This window comes from Fistularia commersonii, chromosome 14 (assembly GCF_037954325.1).
Source record: "Fistularia commersonii isolate RoL2024-O1a breed Wild chromosome 14, RoL_Fcom_v1.0, whole genome shotgun sequence".
Lineage (NCBI taxonomy): Eukaryota > Metazoa > Chordata > Actinopteri > Syngnathiformes > Fistulariidae > Fistularia > Fistularia commersonii.
This window is the reverse complement of record NC_141297.1, coordinates 8,531,038-8,548,782: the sequence shown is the minus strand read 5'-3', so window position 1 is coordinate 8,548,782 and position 17,745 is coordinate 8,531,038. Positions and strand designations below refer to the sequence as shown.

General features: G+C 43.1%; 1 protein-coding gene across 1 annotated transcript; it reads left to right on the top strand.

Annotated features, from left to right (window-relative positions):
• Positions 1 to 1,260: 1,260 nt before the first annotated feature.
• Positions 1,261 to 17,666, top strand: marchf9 (membrane-associated ring finger (C3HC4) 9). Its single transcript, XM_086159873.1, has 4 exons — positions 1,261 to 3,210; positions 11,855 to 12,010; positions 14,549 to 14,741; positions 16,182 to 17,666. Exons 1-4 carry the CDS (start codon positions 2,884 to 2,886, stop codon positions 16,511 to 16,513), a joined length of 1,008 nt encoding a protein of 335 aa, XP_086015999.1. The 5' UTR covers positions 1,261 to 2,883; the 3' UTR covers positions 16,514 to 17,666.
• Positions 17,667 to 17,745: the final 79 nt, after the last annotated feature.

Genomic DNA, 17,745 nt, shown 5'->3' with positions numbered 1-17,745 from the left:
TTATGATTTGCGTTGCCCCACATTGGCGCCCTCATCTTCTGTGACTCAGTGGTGGTTGGGATGATAATTCTACATGTGGTTAATTTCTGCAGAATTTCACATTGTTCTTCTGTCCTCTTGAAAAAAACTTCTTTTTTTTCTTTCAAATTTTTACCACAACACTTTAACAACATGGATTTGTTTGCATTTTTTCAAATAATGTGTTTATAAGTCTGGGTTTTTTTAAACATATTTTTAGGTTAGATTATATTAAATTCAACGTTATTGGCGTTACATATGTATGAGTACATTGCAACAAAATGCAGTTTAGCATCTTACCAGAAATGCCAAAGAGCAGCAGGGTGCAGATTCAATAAATATATAAACAGCATGTACAAAGTATATTATATCAATAATTTACAGGTGATTTTCAGATAAATCACTATGAACCTACAGTGGCCTCCAGAATTATTTACAACCCTCGACTTTTATATATATATATATATACACACACACTTTCATATATATATATATATACACACACACATCAATATATATATATGAAAGTGTGTGTGTCTATATGTAAATATATACATGCATTTTTTATATATATATTAATACATATTATACATAACATAAGTATACATATATATAAATATCAACTACATGTTATATACATATCTATCTGTATGATATAAGAATAAGAACAACTTTATCTATCCTGAAGGAAATTGTTGTGCCAGTTCCAAGTAAAACATAACAGTAATAAATAATAGTGGGAAATTTTATAAACAGTATATAAAAAGGGGGAGAGTAAGAAAAACAAATAAAACTTTAAAGTGTCTAAGTAACAAGTCAAGGCTATAAAGTGACTTAAGGTCTTAAGTACCAGGTAAAAGATAAGGATTGCATATAACACCTTTGTGGGGGTCTGTATGATGTCCCTGAATTTCAAATGAAAACATGAAATTATTATTATCATTATCATTATTATTATTATTTCTATCTACATATCTACATATATATACAGATGTACAATCAGTGTAGCAGACTGAAACTATGGACATTATTTACAAGTACAAATGTAAAAAAAATTAAAGATGAAATGGGTGTTAAATAATAAATATTTCTAATTTTGCAGTGATGAGAACGATCTGTGGGAGAAATACCACCTTATCTTAAATTAAGGTTGTTGTTTTTTTTTTTTTTTTTTTTTTTTTTTAAATTCACGGGCACCCGCAGCGCGTTCCCGCGGCTCTCGACGTCATCAGAGGAGGAAGAGGAAGCGGAGGCGGGGAGAGGAGGAGAGGCGAGGGGGGTCAGCACCCCGGACAGCGCCTGGTCAATCGGTTTCCAAACCGGAGCTCCGCCGCCGCCAGCAGCCGGGAGAGGAGCAACGCCCGGCGGCGGGAGCGACAACCGACCGAAAAAAAAAAAATCTGTTTACGAGATGACGGTTTGTTTTTGTCTTCTCCCCTCCTCCCCATACCGGAAGTAGCTGCTAACCGTCGGTTCGGTCTCCAAGCCGACCATTTCGAGGAGGAGGAGGAGGAAGAGGAGGAGGAGGAGGAGGGGAATAATCGGTGGCGGAACCGTTCACCGGATCCGCTTCTACCGTCCGAGCAAAGGAGGAGGGAGAAACGTTTTTGTTGTTTTTTTTTTCTCTTCCTTCCAGGCGATTTTTTTTATTATTATTTATTTTCGCTCAGGAGGAAATGAAAAAGGGACGCTCTCCGGTGTTGCTGAAGAAGAAGAAGGTTCAGAAGCTGGATCCGTCCGGATGAGCTTTTTATTTTTTTTTAATTCAATTTTTTTTGGGGGGGGGGGGGTAAAAGGAGGTTGGATGAAAAGATGGATTTAAAGAAGAAGATCAAATTCCGGATGCGGTGCTGACAAGGACGAGCACCCATCTTCTTTATCATCATCATCTAGAACTGGCGCGCAACATATAAATACATTTAAAAAAAAAAAAAAAAAAAAAAAAACTTACTCCCCTTCCTCCATCCACCCCCACCCCATCCTCACCCCCCCCTTCTCCTTCCCCGGGATTATGCTCCTCGCCGGGGGTCCCAGATGTGACCGCTCTCCTGGCATGTCGTGCACCCCATCCCGTCATCCGCTCCCCGCGTCCCCCCGTCCTCTTCTCCTCCGCTCTCCCTCCATCTTCTGCTTCGGCTAGCAGAAACATGTAGGCTACCCCCCCTTCCTCCACCTCTCCCCTCCTCCCTCCTCAACCCCCACCCACCAACACCCCCCCCCTCCCCTCCTCTACCCAAATATTTTTAATCACAAAACCGACGGAGCTTTTTACGAACTGAAAGCGTTGGAATTTTTGTCATATTTTTTGAATTTTTTTTTATTTTTTATTTTTATTTTATTTTTTTTTTCTCCATACAACCCACCTCTGCTGCTCCCCCCTCCCACCTACCCCCAGCACCACCACCAGCCTCAGCAGCAGGAGCGGTAGAACATGGACGTCTGCGGCCGCTCGGCTGGCTTTGTTCGGCGGGGCAGGGTGCGCACCGGCGGCCGGGGGACGGTGGTGGTGGTGGTGGTGGAGGGTGGACGGGCAGGAGGGTGGTTGTGTGGGGGGGGGGGACCAGGATTCTGCTGAGTTGTTTTGAGCGATGAATATTGAAGGAGTGTGTCGGACGCCTGGAAGAGGAAGAAGAAAAAAAAATTCTCATCCGCATTGGCCGACACACACACACACACACTCACACACACATGCCTTCAGAGGGGCGAGAGAGAGCCCCCCCTCCCTCCTTCCTCCCCCCCTTCCCATTTTTTTTTTTTTTTTTTTTAAATTCCCAACAACAATGAACACATCCGGTTCTGGATTCTCTTCAATTTAAAAAAAAAAAAAAGAAAGGAAAAAAAAACAATTTGGATTCGTAGCCAAACATGTTCAAGTATCGGATCCGCATGTTTTTCAATGAACTGAAGGTCCTGGTTTTTATGCGGTCCGAATCCAGACAGTCCGCCTCGGACCCGGAGCGGGGTCGCGGACGCGGGCTCGGCGTGGGCGGCTGCGGCTGGCCGCCCTTCGTCGACTGCCGCTCCCGGGACGACGACGAGGAGTACTACGGCAGCGACCCGCGGCCCCGGAGCCTGGCCTTCGAGGACAAGGAGCCCCGGTTGCAGGTGGGCCTGGACGCCGTGTCCCTGGCCAGCACCGCCAGCAGCCTGCGGACCCCGCAGTGCCGAATCTGCTTCCAGGGCCCGGAGCAGGTGCGTCGTCCTCCACCCCCCTCGCCTTCACACACACACACACACACACACACACACACACACTCACACACATACACACGTACACACAAATCAGTCCCCCCCTATCAAAAAAAAAAAACACCTAGGTTTGGATATGTTGGTCTTTGTGATGGAGCTCTAGTATTTTGTCTAGTGAATATTCTCATGTGAATAACAATGTTTTTATAACTGCACAAGCTGACTAGTCCACCCTATACACACACACACACACACACACACACACACACACACACACACACACACACACACACGCACAAATCAGCCCTCCCCCATCAAAAAAAAACTATCTACGTTTGAATTTGTTGGTCTTTGTGATGAGCTCTAGTATTTTGTCTGGTGAATATTCTCGTCTGAATTACAATGTTTTTATAACTGCACAAGCTGATCAGTCTACTCTTCAAACACACACACACAAAACAGTATCCCCCCCTGTCAAAAAAAAAAAATCTGGGTTTGAATATGTTGGTCTTTGTGATGGAGCTCTAGTATTTTGTCTAGTGAATATTCTCATGTGAATAACAATGTTTTTATTACTGCACAAGCTGATCAGTCCACTCTACACACACACACACACACACACACACGCACGCACAAATCAGCCCCCCCTCATCAAAAAAAACAATCTAGGTTTGATATGTTGGTCTTTGTGATGGAGCTCTAGTATTTTGTCTACAAAGAGGGGGGTGGTGAATATTCTCATCTGAATAACAATGTTTTCATAACTGCACAAGCTAATCAGTCCACCCTACACACACACACACACACACACACACACACACACACACACACACACGGGCGCACACACACACACACGCGTATCTGACAGCCCGGCCAGCAGCATAGCAACAAAGAAAGTTGGCCAATTAGGTTCCAAGGGGAGGACAAATAATAACAAGAATGCTAATAATAATAATTCACTTTATTTAAGGTGCCGTACAGACTTGTACATATAAAGGTAATACAGATTTACGAGAAAAAAAAGATAAGAAAATTAATTAAATGTGATAAAGTGCTAAAGGAAATTCCTAATAAATACACACAATATATATATATATATATATATATATGTGCAGACTCACACCTATATTTCAAGATATAACATTTACATAAGAATCAATAAATATAAGTGACAGCAGTTGTGTCAGATGGAAAAGGGCACTTTAAATAGAGGTGCTTTGAGTTGTGAATAAGATAAATAGTGGAGGGAACGGATGCGAGCGCAAGTTTCTCTTCCCACCTGAAATAAATACACACTCACCCACACGTGTGCGCGCACGAACGATCGTTTACAGGTAGTCTCTTATTCATTCTTTTCAGATTTTGCAAAGTTCCTGCAGATTTATGGTTGTTGGGTGGTTTCTTTGCTTATTTGCCTGGATTTTGCTGTTACTGTTGATTCTGACTGAAGTGGGGGGGGCATTTTGGCAGATTGGAGGGAAATTTCTTGGCCGGATTTAGATTTGTGCTGCTTTTGAGTGAATTCCTTTGTGTTTTTTTTTCTATTTTTTTTTCTTTTTATATTTTTTTGGACATTTTCCTGGTAGATCAGCGGCTAGTGTTTTCCAACTCTCGCAGCTGTCAGCTGTTTCTCCATGTGATTTTACACGGATTTCTCACAGATGATTTGCCGGTTTCTATGAAATTCTCTATTGCTCCGCTAATTTGGGCGACGTTTTGCAGATTTTATCACATTTCTTCAAGGCGATTGCCAGTTTTCTCACTTCGCAATTAGCCTGTGATTTGAAGCTAAATTAGCAAAATGCTGGTTAGCGACTTAGCCAGATCGGAAGGGTCACAGCTGCTCTCTTTTTATTTTGTGCTCATGGACATCACTGTGTTTTCATTTTTAGTCGTGCATTTCTTAGACAAAACAGAGCCTCGAAGTAAGCTTGCATTTTTTTTGGTCGGCGGCCAAACGCATGTCCCGCCAGATGTGCAGGATTGGGCGCCGCCTGCTCGGCAGGTAAACCTGCAGCCGGAAATAATTAGAGACGCCGTGGATCCTGCAGGAGCACAGATGGATATTACCATGAATCACTTCTCCGAGATCGGCGTGCAGCGTTATTACAGCCCATGTGCTAATTTATGACATCTGCCCCGGAGACGGCTCTGAGGACGTAGTAAACGGGCGGGGAGACGGAGTGAAATCTCTCGGGTTGATTTCCCTCGCACATACACACAAAAAAAAACCCGTAAAAACAATGGCTTCAGGGGAACGGGGAGCGAATTTAGCTTCAATTCAGTTTGGTTTTTCCATTTTCCAACATTTATTCCTTTCAGATTTTTGTGTACTTCATCGGTCGTATCTCATTTTTTTTTTGGTTGTTGTTATTTTACCAATGATTTGATTTTCCTGGTCGATTTTACTCGATTTTTTTTTTGTGCCGTCGCCGCTGCTTTAGGACGATTATCTTATCGATTCTTACCTTATCTTCTGGTCATTTTAGTTTCTTATGGATTTTTCAAGCTTAGGGGAACTAGATTCTTAAAAAAAAAAACAATTTCGGCCAAACAAAAGACGAGAGGAAGGTGGACACACAGTTGAACCCTCACGCTTTCTAGTCCAAAATTGTTTTATTCTCTCCCGTCGGCGACGCAGGCGACATCCACCACCGCCACCCACCCCAATCCGGTGTTTTATTATTATTCCATCATCGGAAGGGGTCTCAACAGGGGCCCGGATCATGTCTCTGCCAGCGGGCCAATTACCTGCAGTCATAATCGGATAATCACGTGGGGCCGCCAGTCCTTAGTGGCCGTCGGTCATGGGCGTCGGCGGGCTGCGATGAGGCTGAACATTCAACTTGACGCTGTTTGGATTCACGGAAGGATGACGGAGATGCAGGGTTTGCAGGGAGCTTGGGGAGGGTCAGGAGGCCAAATCACATGTTCTTCCAGAGCTGAGGAGGAGGAGATGGACGATGAGGATGAGGAGGAAGAGGAGGAGGGGCACGCTCTTTGAGCCAAAGAGCCGGCTTAGACGGCTCAGCAATAAATCATTCATGCTGAATATGATTATCGAATATTACCTAACGATGATCATTTGGAATTTGAAATGTAAGCAATTGATAGGCCGACGGCTTGAAGCAGACAGGCTAGCCAAAAAAAAACAAAGAAAATGAAAATACAAATGTCCTTTCATATTCAGCTCCGCTTTTTGTTACATGTTACTCGTTGCTTTTTTTCCCCGATTAATTTGCAAGACTGTTTTCAAAATTGCGGAAATGACGTTGAGCAATTAACGAGTGAAATGTACTAATTCATTCCCTGTAAAAGGATATGAAGAAAAAAAAAGCTGAAAAATTGGCTAAACAACATGCACTGGCGTTTAAATCTGCAACAAATTGAAAAAAAATAAACATAATAAAAAGGTGTCAGCTGACCCTGGAAGGGGCGGGGCTTAATAACAGGGGTATCCTGCCAATCACACACAGAGCACTTGAGTTGGGTGCCCACTTTCCCCGCCCCCTCCATATTCCTGACACGTGATTGGCGTGTCTTCCTGTCAATCACACGACCGGCTTCATTTCAAGGAAAACACTGCTCGATGAGGCAGAACGTGGAGTAACAAGGCGGCATCTCAGCAATTCAAAGAGCTTTTTTTTAAAGGAAATGTAATCTCTGTAATTTACCTCACGCAGTTTCGTTGTCGTTTTTCGAGGGAAAACTCGGTATTTGAATTTTTCTTTTTTTTTTTTATTAGCCTGTGATAACAGTTTGCCGGTCCGGTGAGCACAGTGTACATCATGAAGCTGTTTGAAATAACAATGTATTGTGTTACAGGACACCTCGCGCGCGTGCGCACACACACACACACACACACGCACGCACGCACGCACGCACGCACGCACGCACGCACGCACGCACGCACGCACGCACGCACGCACGCACGCACGCACGCACGCACGCACACACACATACTGAAGTAAGAGAAACGTAATTACCAAGTTAAAGTGCTTAAGCAGACGCCCCCTCCTTCTGCCTGGCCAAGAAATCCAGAATTAATGATTATGCAAATGTTGTGCACCAGTTGAGCTGCCAGCTTACCGCTCCAGCGCAAGCCGAGTCGGACGCCCGAGGTTGTCCAGACCTTGTTTTTAAGCCGTCAACCAGCCGGAATAGGACGTCCTCCAAACGTCCAGACAGACGACCAGACGTTCCGGTAATGCTCCGTCGGCCGTGCCCACATCGGGGGTCACGTATAAGATTAGGCCGAAAAACGACAACATTCAAAATATTCCAGGATGTATTCTGCCGCTGCGAAAAAAAAAAAAAAAACAAAACAAGCCAGCCTACACACTTATTTCCCCTCCTGCCTTGATTATTCTGCGTTAAAAGGAATAAAATGTGTATTCATGTCCGCTTTGAGCGCCGGGGCAGATCTGACCTTTTCTGCTCCTATCCGCTTCTCCCCCTCGTCGTTATTGACTCGCAAATTAGAAAACACGGAGGAAGCGGTTCGCAGACGGACGAACAACGACGCATTGATCTTTCTCTCCGGCAGATGGACGTACCTGTCAGTTTAATTGGATTCATATTTTTTTTTAAGATTAACAATTAACTTTAACACTGAAGTCTTCCTTAATTGATTTATTTTTTTTATTTAATAACTTTTTTTTCCGGATTCTGTCTGTTTGATTTTATTTTATCTCATTTTTTTCAACTGACATTATTGGGTCAGTTCCAAATAATACAGACTGCATTTTGTGATTTAAAGAAAAAAAAAAAGCAGTAACACGGTTAGTTTACTCTTTTCTCTGTGTGTATTACTGTAAATAATATATATTAAAAATCCAGTTTTCTGTAAAAACTCGACAGCTTATGAGAATGTTAAATCCCTGATATTTTTAAAAATGTTAAATTCCTCCCGTGGCCACTAGCCCCCTCGGGTTCGTGTTCACAACCGATGACCTGAAACCCCAAAATTTTGTTTAAAATTAGCCATAAGATCCGTCGTCAACCCATCGGACTCGGGTGCAAAGAGCCATTTATCACATTTTGCACGTTTGTTTTTCCATTTTCGGTGTTGATAAATTAAAAAAAAAACAACACAATTTTTAAACCTCTTTTATCTTATTTTCTTGAACCTCATAGTGACATTTAAAGTCTCATCCCAGCATGAAAAAACACAACCACACACTTTCAATGACAACTTGAAATTTCATATTTCATATTGTCTTTTTTGGTTCCTGTATAATGTCAACAGGCAGGGGATTTTAAAGTGTATTAGCGACACGCTGCTTTTCTGACAAACAGCATCTTTGACATGGTGGGAAAGTTTATGGCGGAAGAGGGTTTATTGTGAGGAGGGGCGGTCAGGGTCGTAGCGAGGGGAAAGGGATTCGGGCTCCAACGGTCATAGAAGAAGCGGCTTGGAGGGGACGAAAATAAATAATCCAGCTTGTGAGCAGTGCAGCCTGTGGAGCCGGTAAATTCCAGTTTAGCCTTGGGTTAACCTGAATGGGACTTTAAATTAAAAAAAAAAAGTTTATCTCACACGCACATTCGAACGATTATTCACACTCAGCTGTGATTTCTACATCCGCTGTTGTTTGCATTAATGCAGCGAAACCACGAGACGCTTTCAATTTTGAAAGGGAACGCTTCAGGAACGACTTTTTTCCGAGGTTTTCACACAGGCGGGGGAGAAAACCGAGGATTTTATCTTGTCAAAAAAGGAAAAATAAGTGAAAAGGGCGCAGAAGAAAAAGCAGGGCTCGGGCTATCTATACTCGTATAGCTAGCTACTTTCCAAACGTTTATTTTTCTCGCTTGGAAAAACCAAACTCAACATTTTCTTCCAAAAAACAATGACAGCATTTAGTTTGAAAATCAGGAAAACGTTCAAAAGCGTATTTCGTGTGTTTGACACGAAGTGCGCACCGTTACTGCAGGCTACCAGTCACTGTGCTAAGCTAACTATTTAGTCGCTTGGGTCTGTTTTCGACGATTTTCCAGTCTATTGCACCCAACACTGCCACATCGCGATCACTTCTCTTCTTCTAAGAGCGAACGCTTTCCTCGCTAACGTTCTCAGTCGGCATTCACCGGCCTCGTGTCCGTTTTTTATTTTTTTTTCCTAACCGTTACGTCACAGCAGCTTCGAACAAGCGACGGGGAGGCAGATCTCCCTCGGATGTCAGAATAACTTTACTTCAGCTTTACTTTCTCCGGCTCGTGCTGTAAAAAAAAAAAAAAAAAAAAAAATCACATCCTTCGAGTTTAACGACCCCGCAGTCGGAATAAAAGTTTGATGTCTCTCGGGTTCGTTTGTCGTCGGGCGGATTTCGTTTCGAGGTCAGCCCGGTCGGTTTGGAATTTTGGCCCCTCCTGCCCTTGGAGCCATCCGGCGCCCCTTCTGTCGACGTTGCGCATGATGCTTGTTTTTCGGCGAGGAGGAGCGGCGCGGGAGGGGGGGGGTCGTGGGTTTTGGTTTGCGGTAATTGCAGGGAAGACTTGAGACGGCCCGTCAAATCTGAGGTCTTCTGACAAATGGGCCGGCTGACGCTGACTGAGGCCGACAGCCCGAATGTGCCGAGAGGGCCTCCGACTCGGTCCGAACGCCAACGCCGGTCCGACCCCTGTGAATGACATGTGGAACTATTAAGCGAATCCGTCTCCATTTTTGCCCGCGGCTTAATAGTCACTTAATATTCTTACGTTTTTACATTTCTTTCCCTGACATCCTGATAATTTCACGCGGGTTTTCATCCTTCTGGTCCCGGGTCTTTAAATCTCGCATGCAAAGTCAAGTCCTAGGTCCGATATACGACACCCAAATGAGTCTTAACGTGTCCCGTAAAATGAAACAAACACAAAAATGGCCGCGGGGGGATTTTTCTGTCCCGCTGTTTTTACGTGCATATTTGATGTTGCATTAAAAAAAAAAAAGGCCTGAGTTGAAAGGCTAAACATTGGAAAAAAAAACAACTATAAAAATAGTTTTATTGGAAAAGAAGCAGAGCCAGCAGATGACTGGCTCTGAGATGGTATGGTCTGCTGATCGGTGGCAGGAGAACTTGATCGGCTTCACTGAACACGCAAAACAGATGTTTTATTGGATGGGAAACAGGAATTTCATATATATATATATATATATATATATATATATATATATTTTTTTTTAATATATTTTTTTTAATATATATTTTTTTAATATATATTTTTTTTTTCTTAGTTTAATTTTTTTTTTTTTGTTCATCTTCTACATGCATACCGTCCTGCAGTGGTAACTTGCATCACAGTTAGCGCCAGCTGCCTTTTTTTTTCTTTGTTAACCAATTTTAATGGAAAATTTTAAGTTTCCCTCTGCAGGTTTCCGGGAAGAAAAAAAATGGTGGCGCACTGGAAAACCCAATATGCCACTAAACCCACTAATACCAAATGATAATAACAATAATCCATTTTAATCTTTTTTTTTTAACTACTTAATGAACAGCAGCTCACATTTATGAATTTACAATCATACAATCAGTTGGAACAATAAAACTGGTGCACTGAAAAGAAACCCATGATTTTAATATGAGGAATCTCTCCTTTGAGGCTGCCTGTTACCATGGCAACCAGGTGACAAGAAGTTGGTTCGCGAACGCTTCTTGGGTTTGAGTGGTTTCCGCTGCAGTCCAAGTGCAGACGAGCGTCGCGGTTCACATTCCAGCTGCAAGTCTTTTGTTCGTTTGTGCGACTCGAGTCCGAAACACGTTTATTTCATCGGTCCAAAAATGGGAGTTGTAACAAGATTTCTGTATTTGCCTTTCAATTACATTCTAGTTTCGCCACAAAAGTCAGCATTGTTGTTTTTCCCCTGTTAAAGGTTATTTAATGGCCCTTGAGGCAATTTATTTAAAATCTACATTATATGTAGTTTTCAAGCCTGATTGTCCTGTAATTTTAGATGCCTTTACACAGGACGGTGAATGTGATGTGAAAGGGACACATTTTCATCCCTTCTTTTATAATGTACATTTTTTTGTATCCCCAGTCTATATCGACTTAGCTAAAGTTCACGCAAAATCTCCAACAACCAGACAGTTTTTCCCCAAATCTCACAATCGAGCAAACTGGAAAGGCATGTAAGATTATCAATGGCGGTTGGAAAATCGATCGTCCTATATGACGGCCGAAGGAAACTAAAAAACAGGCCGGAGGCAACAGAAGTCCAGGTTTGACACGTGACAGAAATGCATGTGATGATTCACAGGAACAGACATGTTACCATGGTAACTCCTGAAACACATTTTGCTGGCCATATTGGGTGGTTGCCAGACAAAGTACTCATCGTACTGCAGCTATGCCCGGTTTCAAGTCCAAAATTAACAATGTTACGAGCGAAAGTACATGGGTGTTTGCACCGAAATGCATCAGAAATGCTCACAAATAGAAATACACGCTCAAAAAAAAAAAAAAAAATCTTAAAACATATCTTGAAAATATCTCACGAGTGAAAGAGTAGACGTATCGAGATTTAAAAATCAACTTAGAATGGAGAACTCCTCTGAAAAAAAATGTTATTTATTTCACTCGTGGAGATCACGCATGCATTATCAAGAAAAAAAAAAATTAATAATATAGCATGTATTGCTTTATTTCTTCTTCCGGCCTGTAGGGTGAGCTGTTGAGCCCCTGCCGCTGCGACGGCTCGGTGCGCTGCACCCACCAGCCCTGCCTGATCCGCTGGATCAGCGAGAGGGGGTCGTGGAGCTGTGAGCTCTGCTACTTCAAGTACCAGGTCTTGGCCATCAGCACCAAGAACCCTCTGCAGGTAACACACACACACACACACACACACACACAGGTGGATGCTAAGTCACTCCACGGAACAGTTAACCCCAACCTTTCAATGCTCAGTGCGTTGGAGCACTTAGTGTTTTATTATGAAAGGGAAGTTACGGTGGCCCATAGAGGTCAAGTCATAGCGGTACATCATAAAACACGAGTGCACGTCGGGGGGGGGGATTTTTGATTTGGTGTTTCGCTGTTTATGGCTGTCATTTCTGATCGGTCGTTTCGATTTTTCAAGACGGGGTTGTTTTCGGGACTGTGGGAGCCATTGTGACAACCAAATATAAAGCCCTCATGTGAATTACAAGCATGAAAATTCCTATATTTCATGATTAGTTGAAAAATTAATCAAATTGTAGATATATAAAATAAAACTAAAAAAAATAAAATTTCCTTGGGAGCAAAAACACAACATCATCAGCAAACAATCGCATGACAACAGCGATCTGATAAAAACAACTTCTTCCTTCTTCTGGTCAATCGCTATTATATTCAATATATATATAAATTGTGCATCTAACGGGCTGCCTCAGAAAATTAGAATATTATAATAAAGTTCTTTATCTTCTGTAATGCAAATAAAAAAACAAAAATTACTTTTTCATGATATTCTTATATTTTGAGATAGGATTTTTGAGTTTTCTTAAGATGTAAGCCATAATCAGCAATATTAAAAAAATAAAAGGCTTGCAATATTTCAGTAGATTTGTAATGAATTCAGAATGTATGACATTTTTGTTTTTGTAATTGCATTACAGAATATAAAGAACTTAATCACAATATTCTAATTTTCTCAGACAGTCCTGTATTTGAAATAAAAAATCAATTATTGTAACTTTTTTTTTCAATTCAGTTTAATGACAAGTATGCTTTTTACCCTGTCATTTTAATAACCAGACAGATAAAACCGTGATATCGCACTTGTATCAAATCACCCCCAAACAAATCCTGGATTTTTTTTCTGGATATTTCAGCTATTGATCTATGATTTATCGATTTAATTTTTGCACGAAACATCATCTATCCTGTATTTTTCCAATACAGAACTTTTTATTATCAAGCGTAGCATTTATTGTTGTTGTATCCAGGGTCCTCATGAGCATGTTCCGATTAAAATACGATAAACTTTTCAAATGCCACGTCGGTTTTTTTATCCCATTTCAATAATGCGCACCAAAACAAAAACGTCCCACCCCTGTGTGTGGAAGGAGTTAACTACTCAGTGTGTGTGTGTGTGTGTGTGTGTGTGTGCTCTTTAATGTCACGACTCCCTTGGGGAAGAGACAGCTCATGTTTTCACAAAAAAACCTGGTCGCTTCTCGGGCTGCTCGCTACCGGACCGTCTTTTCGGAGCCGCACGTCGGAGTAAATCCGGGAAATAAAAAAAAAAACAAGAAAAAAAAGGGTCTGCGCACTTCTCGCTCGGATTGTCACAGAAATTGAGAGGCCGCAGCAGCCGCCCAGATGAGTCAGCCGGGCTTGGCGAGGCTCGGCTGAGGATCGGCGGCGTGGAGAAAAGCCTCCTGGTGCGGCCCCTTTCCCTGAGCCGATGTGCTCGGACTGCGTAAACGGTCGATCGCCGAGACGGCAGGAGGTTCTGGTTCTCGGTCAACGCCGCCATCCTCCGGCATTCTTTTGTTTTAATCTCCGGGAAAAAAAACGTTCCCGAACGACCGATAACCACATCACGCCGACGCGTTTTTTTTCCCTCTGCGTCACCGTCCTTCTGCCCCCGAGGCTCTGAAACCTGTCGAACACACCGCATGTGTGTGTGTGTGTGTGTGTGTGTGTGTGTGTGTGTGTGTCTTTTGTTGGACATTTGACGGCGATCGCGCGAGTCATCTGCCGTTCTGTCGAGTCGGCGTGTTTACAGACCGCTGTTGTGACTGAAAGGTGATCCGAACCGACGCTTTTATCTTGTATTCAGACCCCGAGTCGGGATTTTAAGACATGTTCCTCAATTGCGTGAAGGTTAAAAAAAACAAAACAAAGATGCTTGTGTGTGTGCGTGTGTGTGTGTGTGTGTGGGAGCGGAATCGTGACCGTAATTTCATCCATATTTTTTGAAGCCGTTCTTGCCCCGACGTTCGTCCTGTCTGGTTCTTCATCGTCCTTCGAGGCGAAGAAGCGGTGAAAAAGGAGCTCGACCTTGGCTCTGACATCCCGTCTGGACAAGATCACCTCCACCGCCAACTGGCCTGGGCGTCACGATTCAGCTATTTGTGTGTGTGTGTGTGTGTGTGTGTGTGTTATGTCATTTTCTTACATAAGAAATCTGGACCCCGTCTGTGTTATTTGTGGACTGGTGTTGGGATTTTGAAACTATTCCAGCATGGACTGGAGGGAGCTGAACAAGAGCGCGTCCCTGCTTCGGGTTCTTAAAGATCAACCAAAACCAACGGTTGTGTCGTCGACCCCTCGGATTTAAATTAGAATACGTGACCGTGAAACGTCCATCTTCCTCCACCGACGCGCCCAAACTAACCCCCCATTTGATTGTTTCTTCTTCCCGCCCCAGTGGCAGGCCATTTCTCTGACGGTGATCGAGAAGGTGCAGATCGCCGCCATCATCCTGGGCTCGCTGTTCCTCATCGCCAGCATCTCCTGGCTCATCTGGTCCTCCCTCAGCCCCTCGGCCAAGTGGCAGCGTCAGGACTTGCTCTTCCAGATCTGCTACGGCATGTACGGCTTCATGGACATCGTCTGCATAGGTAACGGCCGCGGACGGGCGCCGCGCTCCCCGCCTCCCAGTCGCCTCCTGCGAACTCACCAAAAGGCCCCATCTGCTCAGCTTTGCGGTTCCGTCTCATCGGTTTTATGCATCTCCAGTCCAATCCCACCCTCAACCTATGTCATAATGACCTTTTTTGCTCAATGCATTTATATTACATTAAATCAATAATCCCCTTTTTTTTTTGCTTTGCTTCTGTAATTTAGGACCTGATTCCAAGCAATGATTTAGGCAAGGGCATGGTTGATGTATCATCTAATTTTATTTTATTTTATTTTATTTTATTTTATTTTATTTTTCATTTTCATTTTCATTTTCATTTTCATTTTCATTTTATTTTATTTTACTTTATTTTATTTTATATCACTTTATTTTATTCTTTAATTTTCTATAATATTTTTCCTGCACTCAGATCACTCAGATTATTTTATTCATTTTTTTATCCTATAATGTTCATTCATTCATTATCTATTTCACTTATCCTGCAGTTGGGGTGACTGTTTTAATTTCATTTGATTAAATGTATTAAAATAGAACAACGGCATAATAATAATTACACAAATAAAAGCGTCAGGAAAATGAGCATTCAAATTGAAAAACGATCCATTTTTGTGATCTTTAGTTATTTAAAAAAAAAAGTTGAATCATGCAAATGAAGCTCATGATACACACCTTCAAATGTGGCAGAATTCTCAGCTCTTCGTATCAGCTTGGCCCCGTTTGGACGGCAGAGTACGGTCCTTTCAAAAAGCAGCGTCGCCTGGCAGCGGCGGGGACAGATGGCGCTCAGATTCTCTGCGCCGCTATTACCGCCAAATGTCTCCTCTCCTCCAGGAGGAAGGTTCCCCCCCGCAGCTCCGAGGCCTGTTCAGAGCGAGATCCGACGCAGGAAAGCGGCAGCTTCTCGTTTCCATTCGGCAACTTGAAATTTTCTGACACGTCGGGCCACATTAGCAAGCAGAACAATTATATATTTAATGAATCTGGGCTAATTAACTCTAAGGGGAAATGGGAGGAAATAATAATGTTTACGTTAGCTTTTTTTTTTTTCTCCCGGCAAAATTACATATAGCTTGGGAAAAAAAAAAAAAAAAGGACCTTAAAATAGAACATTGGTAAGTTGTATTTTTCTGCCATTGTTTCCCAGGAGGGAGGCAGGGCTTAATATTCAGGCGATGTTGTGGGCGGAGATGATTTGCATGTTCAGAGAGAGAAAGAGAGAAGAGAAGGAGAGAAAAATGAAGTAACCCCTGACGGAACGATCGTTCATTTGGATGTAATAGCCGAGAGATTTGTTCGAAAGATTCGTTTAAGGATTGTCATGCCACAGTGTGTTATAATGTGATGGATTGATCCCGTTGTGCGTCTGCGGCTCGCTCACTGTGTGTGTGTGTGTGTGTGTGTGTGTGTATCCCGCCAGGCCTCATCATCCACGAAGGGTCGTCGGTGTACCGAATCTTCAAACGGTGGCAGGCTGTCAATCAGCAGTGGAAAGTACTGAACTATGAGAAATCCAAGGACTTAGGTGACCCGGTGACGTCCGGCGGCAAAACGGGGGCCCGCGGCTCCCGCGGCAGCCCCCACGGCCTGGCCAGCGGCAGCGCCGGCAGACAGAGCCGGCGGCTAAGGACTATCCTGAACCACCACTGTGGATACACCATCTTGCACATCCTGAGCCAGCTGAGGCCCAACGACCCGCGGATCGGCTCTGCCGCCAACCGGGAGGTCGTGATGAGGGTCACCACCGTATGAGCCGCGCCGCGTACGTGCCTCGGGGACTCAACCTCGCCTCATCGGCCCCGTGGACTCCCTTACGGAGCCCCGCGTTTTGGGACGTCGAAGGCTCGGGAGGAGCGAAAAACGGCGGCGAAGCTCCAGCGAGACGCAGCGGAGGATTTTCTCCTCCTGTTTCCTACAGCCGAGGGAGACCAGATGCTCCTTTTCAATAATGGAGAAACTGATGAAAATAGAGACGAAAAAAAAAAAAAAAACATTAAGGGACTACAAACATGGGGGGGGGTGGGAGGGCATCGGGGGGTGTAAACAGGCTTTATTACCTAAACCAAGATGATGAGACGTTCTGTTTTGTTTCGCTTTTTCCGGTCCGGTATCAGGATGCACAAAAAAAAAAAAAAAAAGTTTCTCTTTTTGATTTGATTTGTATTTTCCTCCTTTTTTTTTTTTTTTTTTTTTACTCGCTTTGATTTTTGTACTGATGATTTTAGACGAAGGAAAAAAAAAAAAAAAGATCACGTTAACTCCACACACGCCGAGCTTTTCCAGACATCTGTGTACAAACAATGACCTTTTAAAGAAATATTAATAATAATAATGAGAATTTCTACGGGCGTATCAATGCTGGGCGATAAGACCGAAAAACTGAGACCGACCGACGAGGCGACGACAGAACTTATCAAATGAAAAAAAAATAATAATTATGATTTTTTTAAAAAAAAAAAAAAGGAAATCATTAAGATTTCAGTGACACTTAACCTTTTCTGCAATAAGTATGTACAATTCACAGGGAACATTTTTGCATGGGTATATCATTTTATTCTTCATCACATGACCTAAGCACATGACAGACTTGCTCTTCTTCGAATGGTGCTTGCCGAAATAAAACACGTTGAAGGCGTACGACTCCGCTGCGCCCGCTTTTTTGTTTCGTTTTGTTTTTTTTGTTTTTTTTGTTTAGTTTGTTTGCTTGTTTGGCTTCCTTTTCTTTTTATTCCCAAGCGGCGGCGTGCTTCACGGCTCCCCCGGGGTTTGTTGCTGCTGTGTGTATGTATGTATGTGTGTGAGTGTGTGTGTGCGTGTGTGTGTGTGTGTGTGTGTGTGCGCTGATTCCAGATTTGATAACGAGTAAACTGTTCGATTAAAAATCGGGGATCGATTGATCTCTTCCTACTCAAGTGTCCCCCCGCCTCTTCTTTGGTGGCACCAAAAACTGGGAAACATCAGCGGCGAACATCCTTTCAGGGCAA

What these genes read in the sequence shown, in the direction of transcription:
- marchf9 (XM_086159873.1), top strand. Translation starts at nt 2,884, where the DNA reads ATGTTCAAGTATCGGATCCGCATGTTTTTCAATGAACTGAAGGTCCTG. An exon ending in GCTTCCAGGGCCCGGAGCAG is followed by an intron (nt 3,211 to 11,854) that starts GTGCGTCGTCCT and finishes TCCGGCCTGTAG; the next exon opens with GGTGAGCTGTTGAGCCCCTG. An exon ending in CATGGACATCGTCTGCATAG is followed by an intron (nt 14,742 to 16,181) that starts GTAACGGCCGCG and finishes GTATCCCGCCAG; the next exon opens with GCCTCATCATCCACGAAGGG.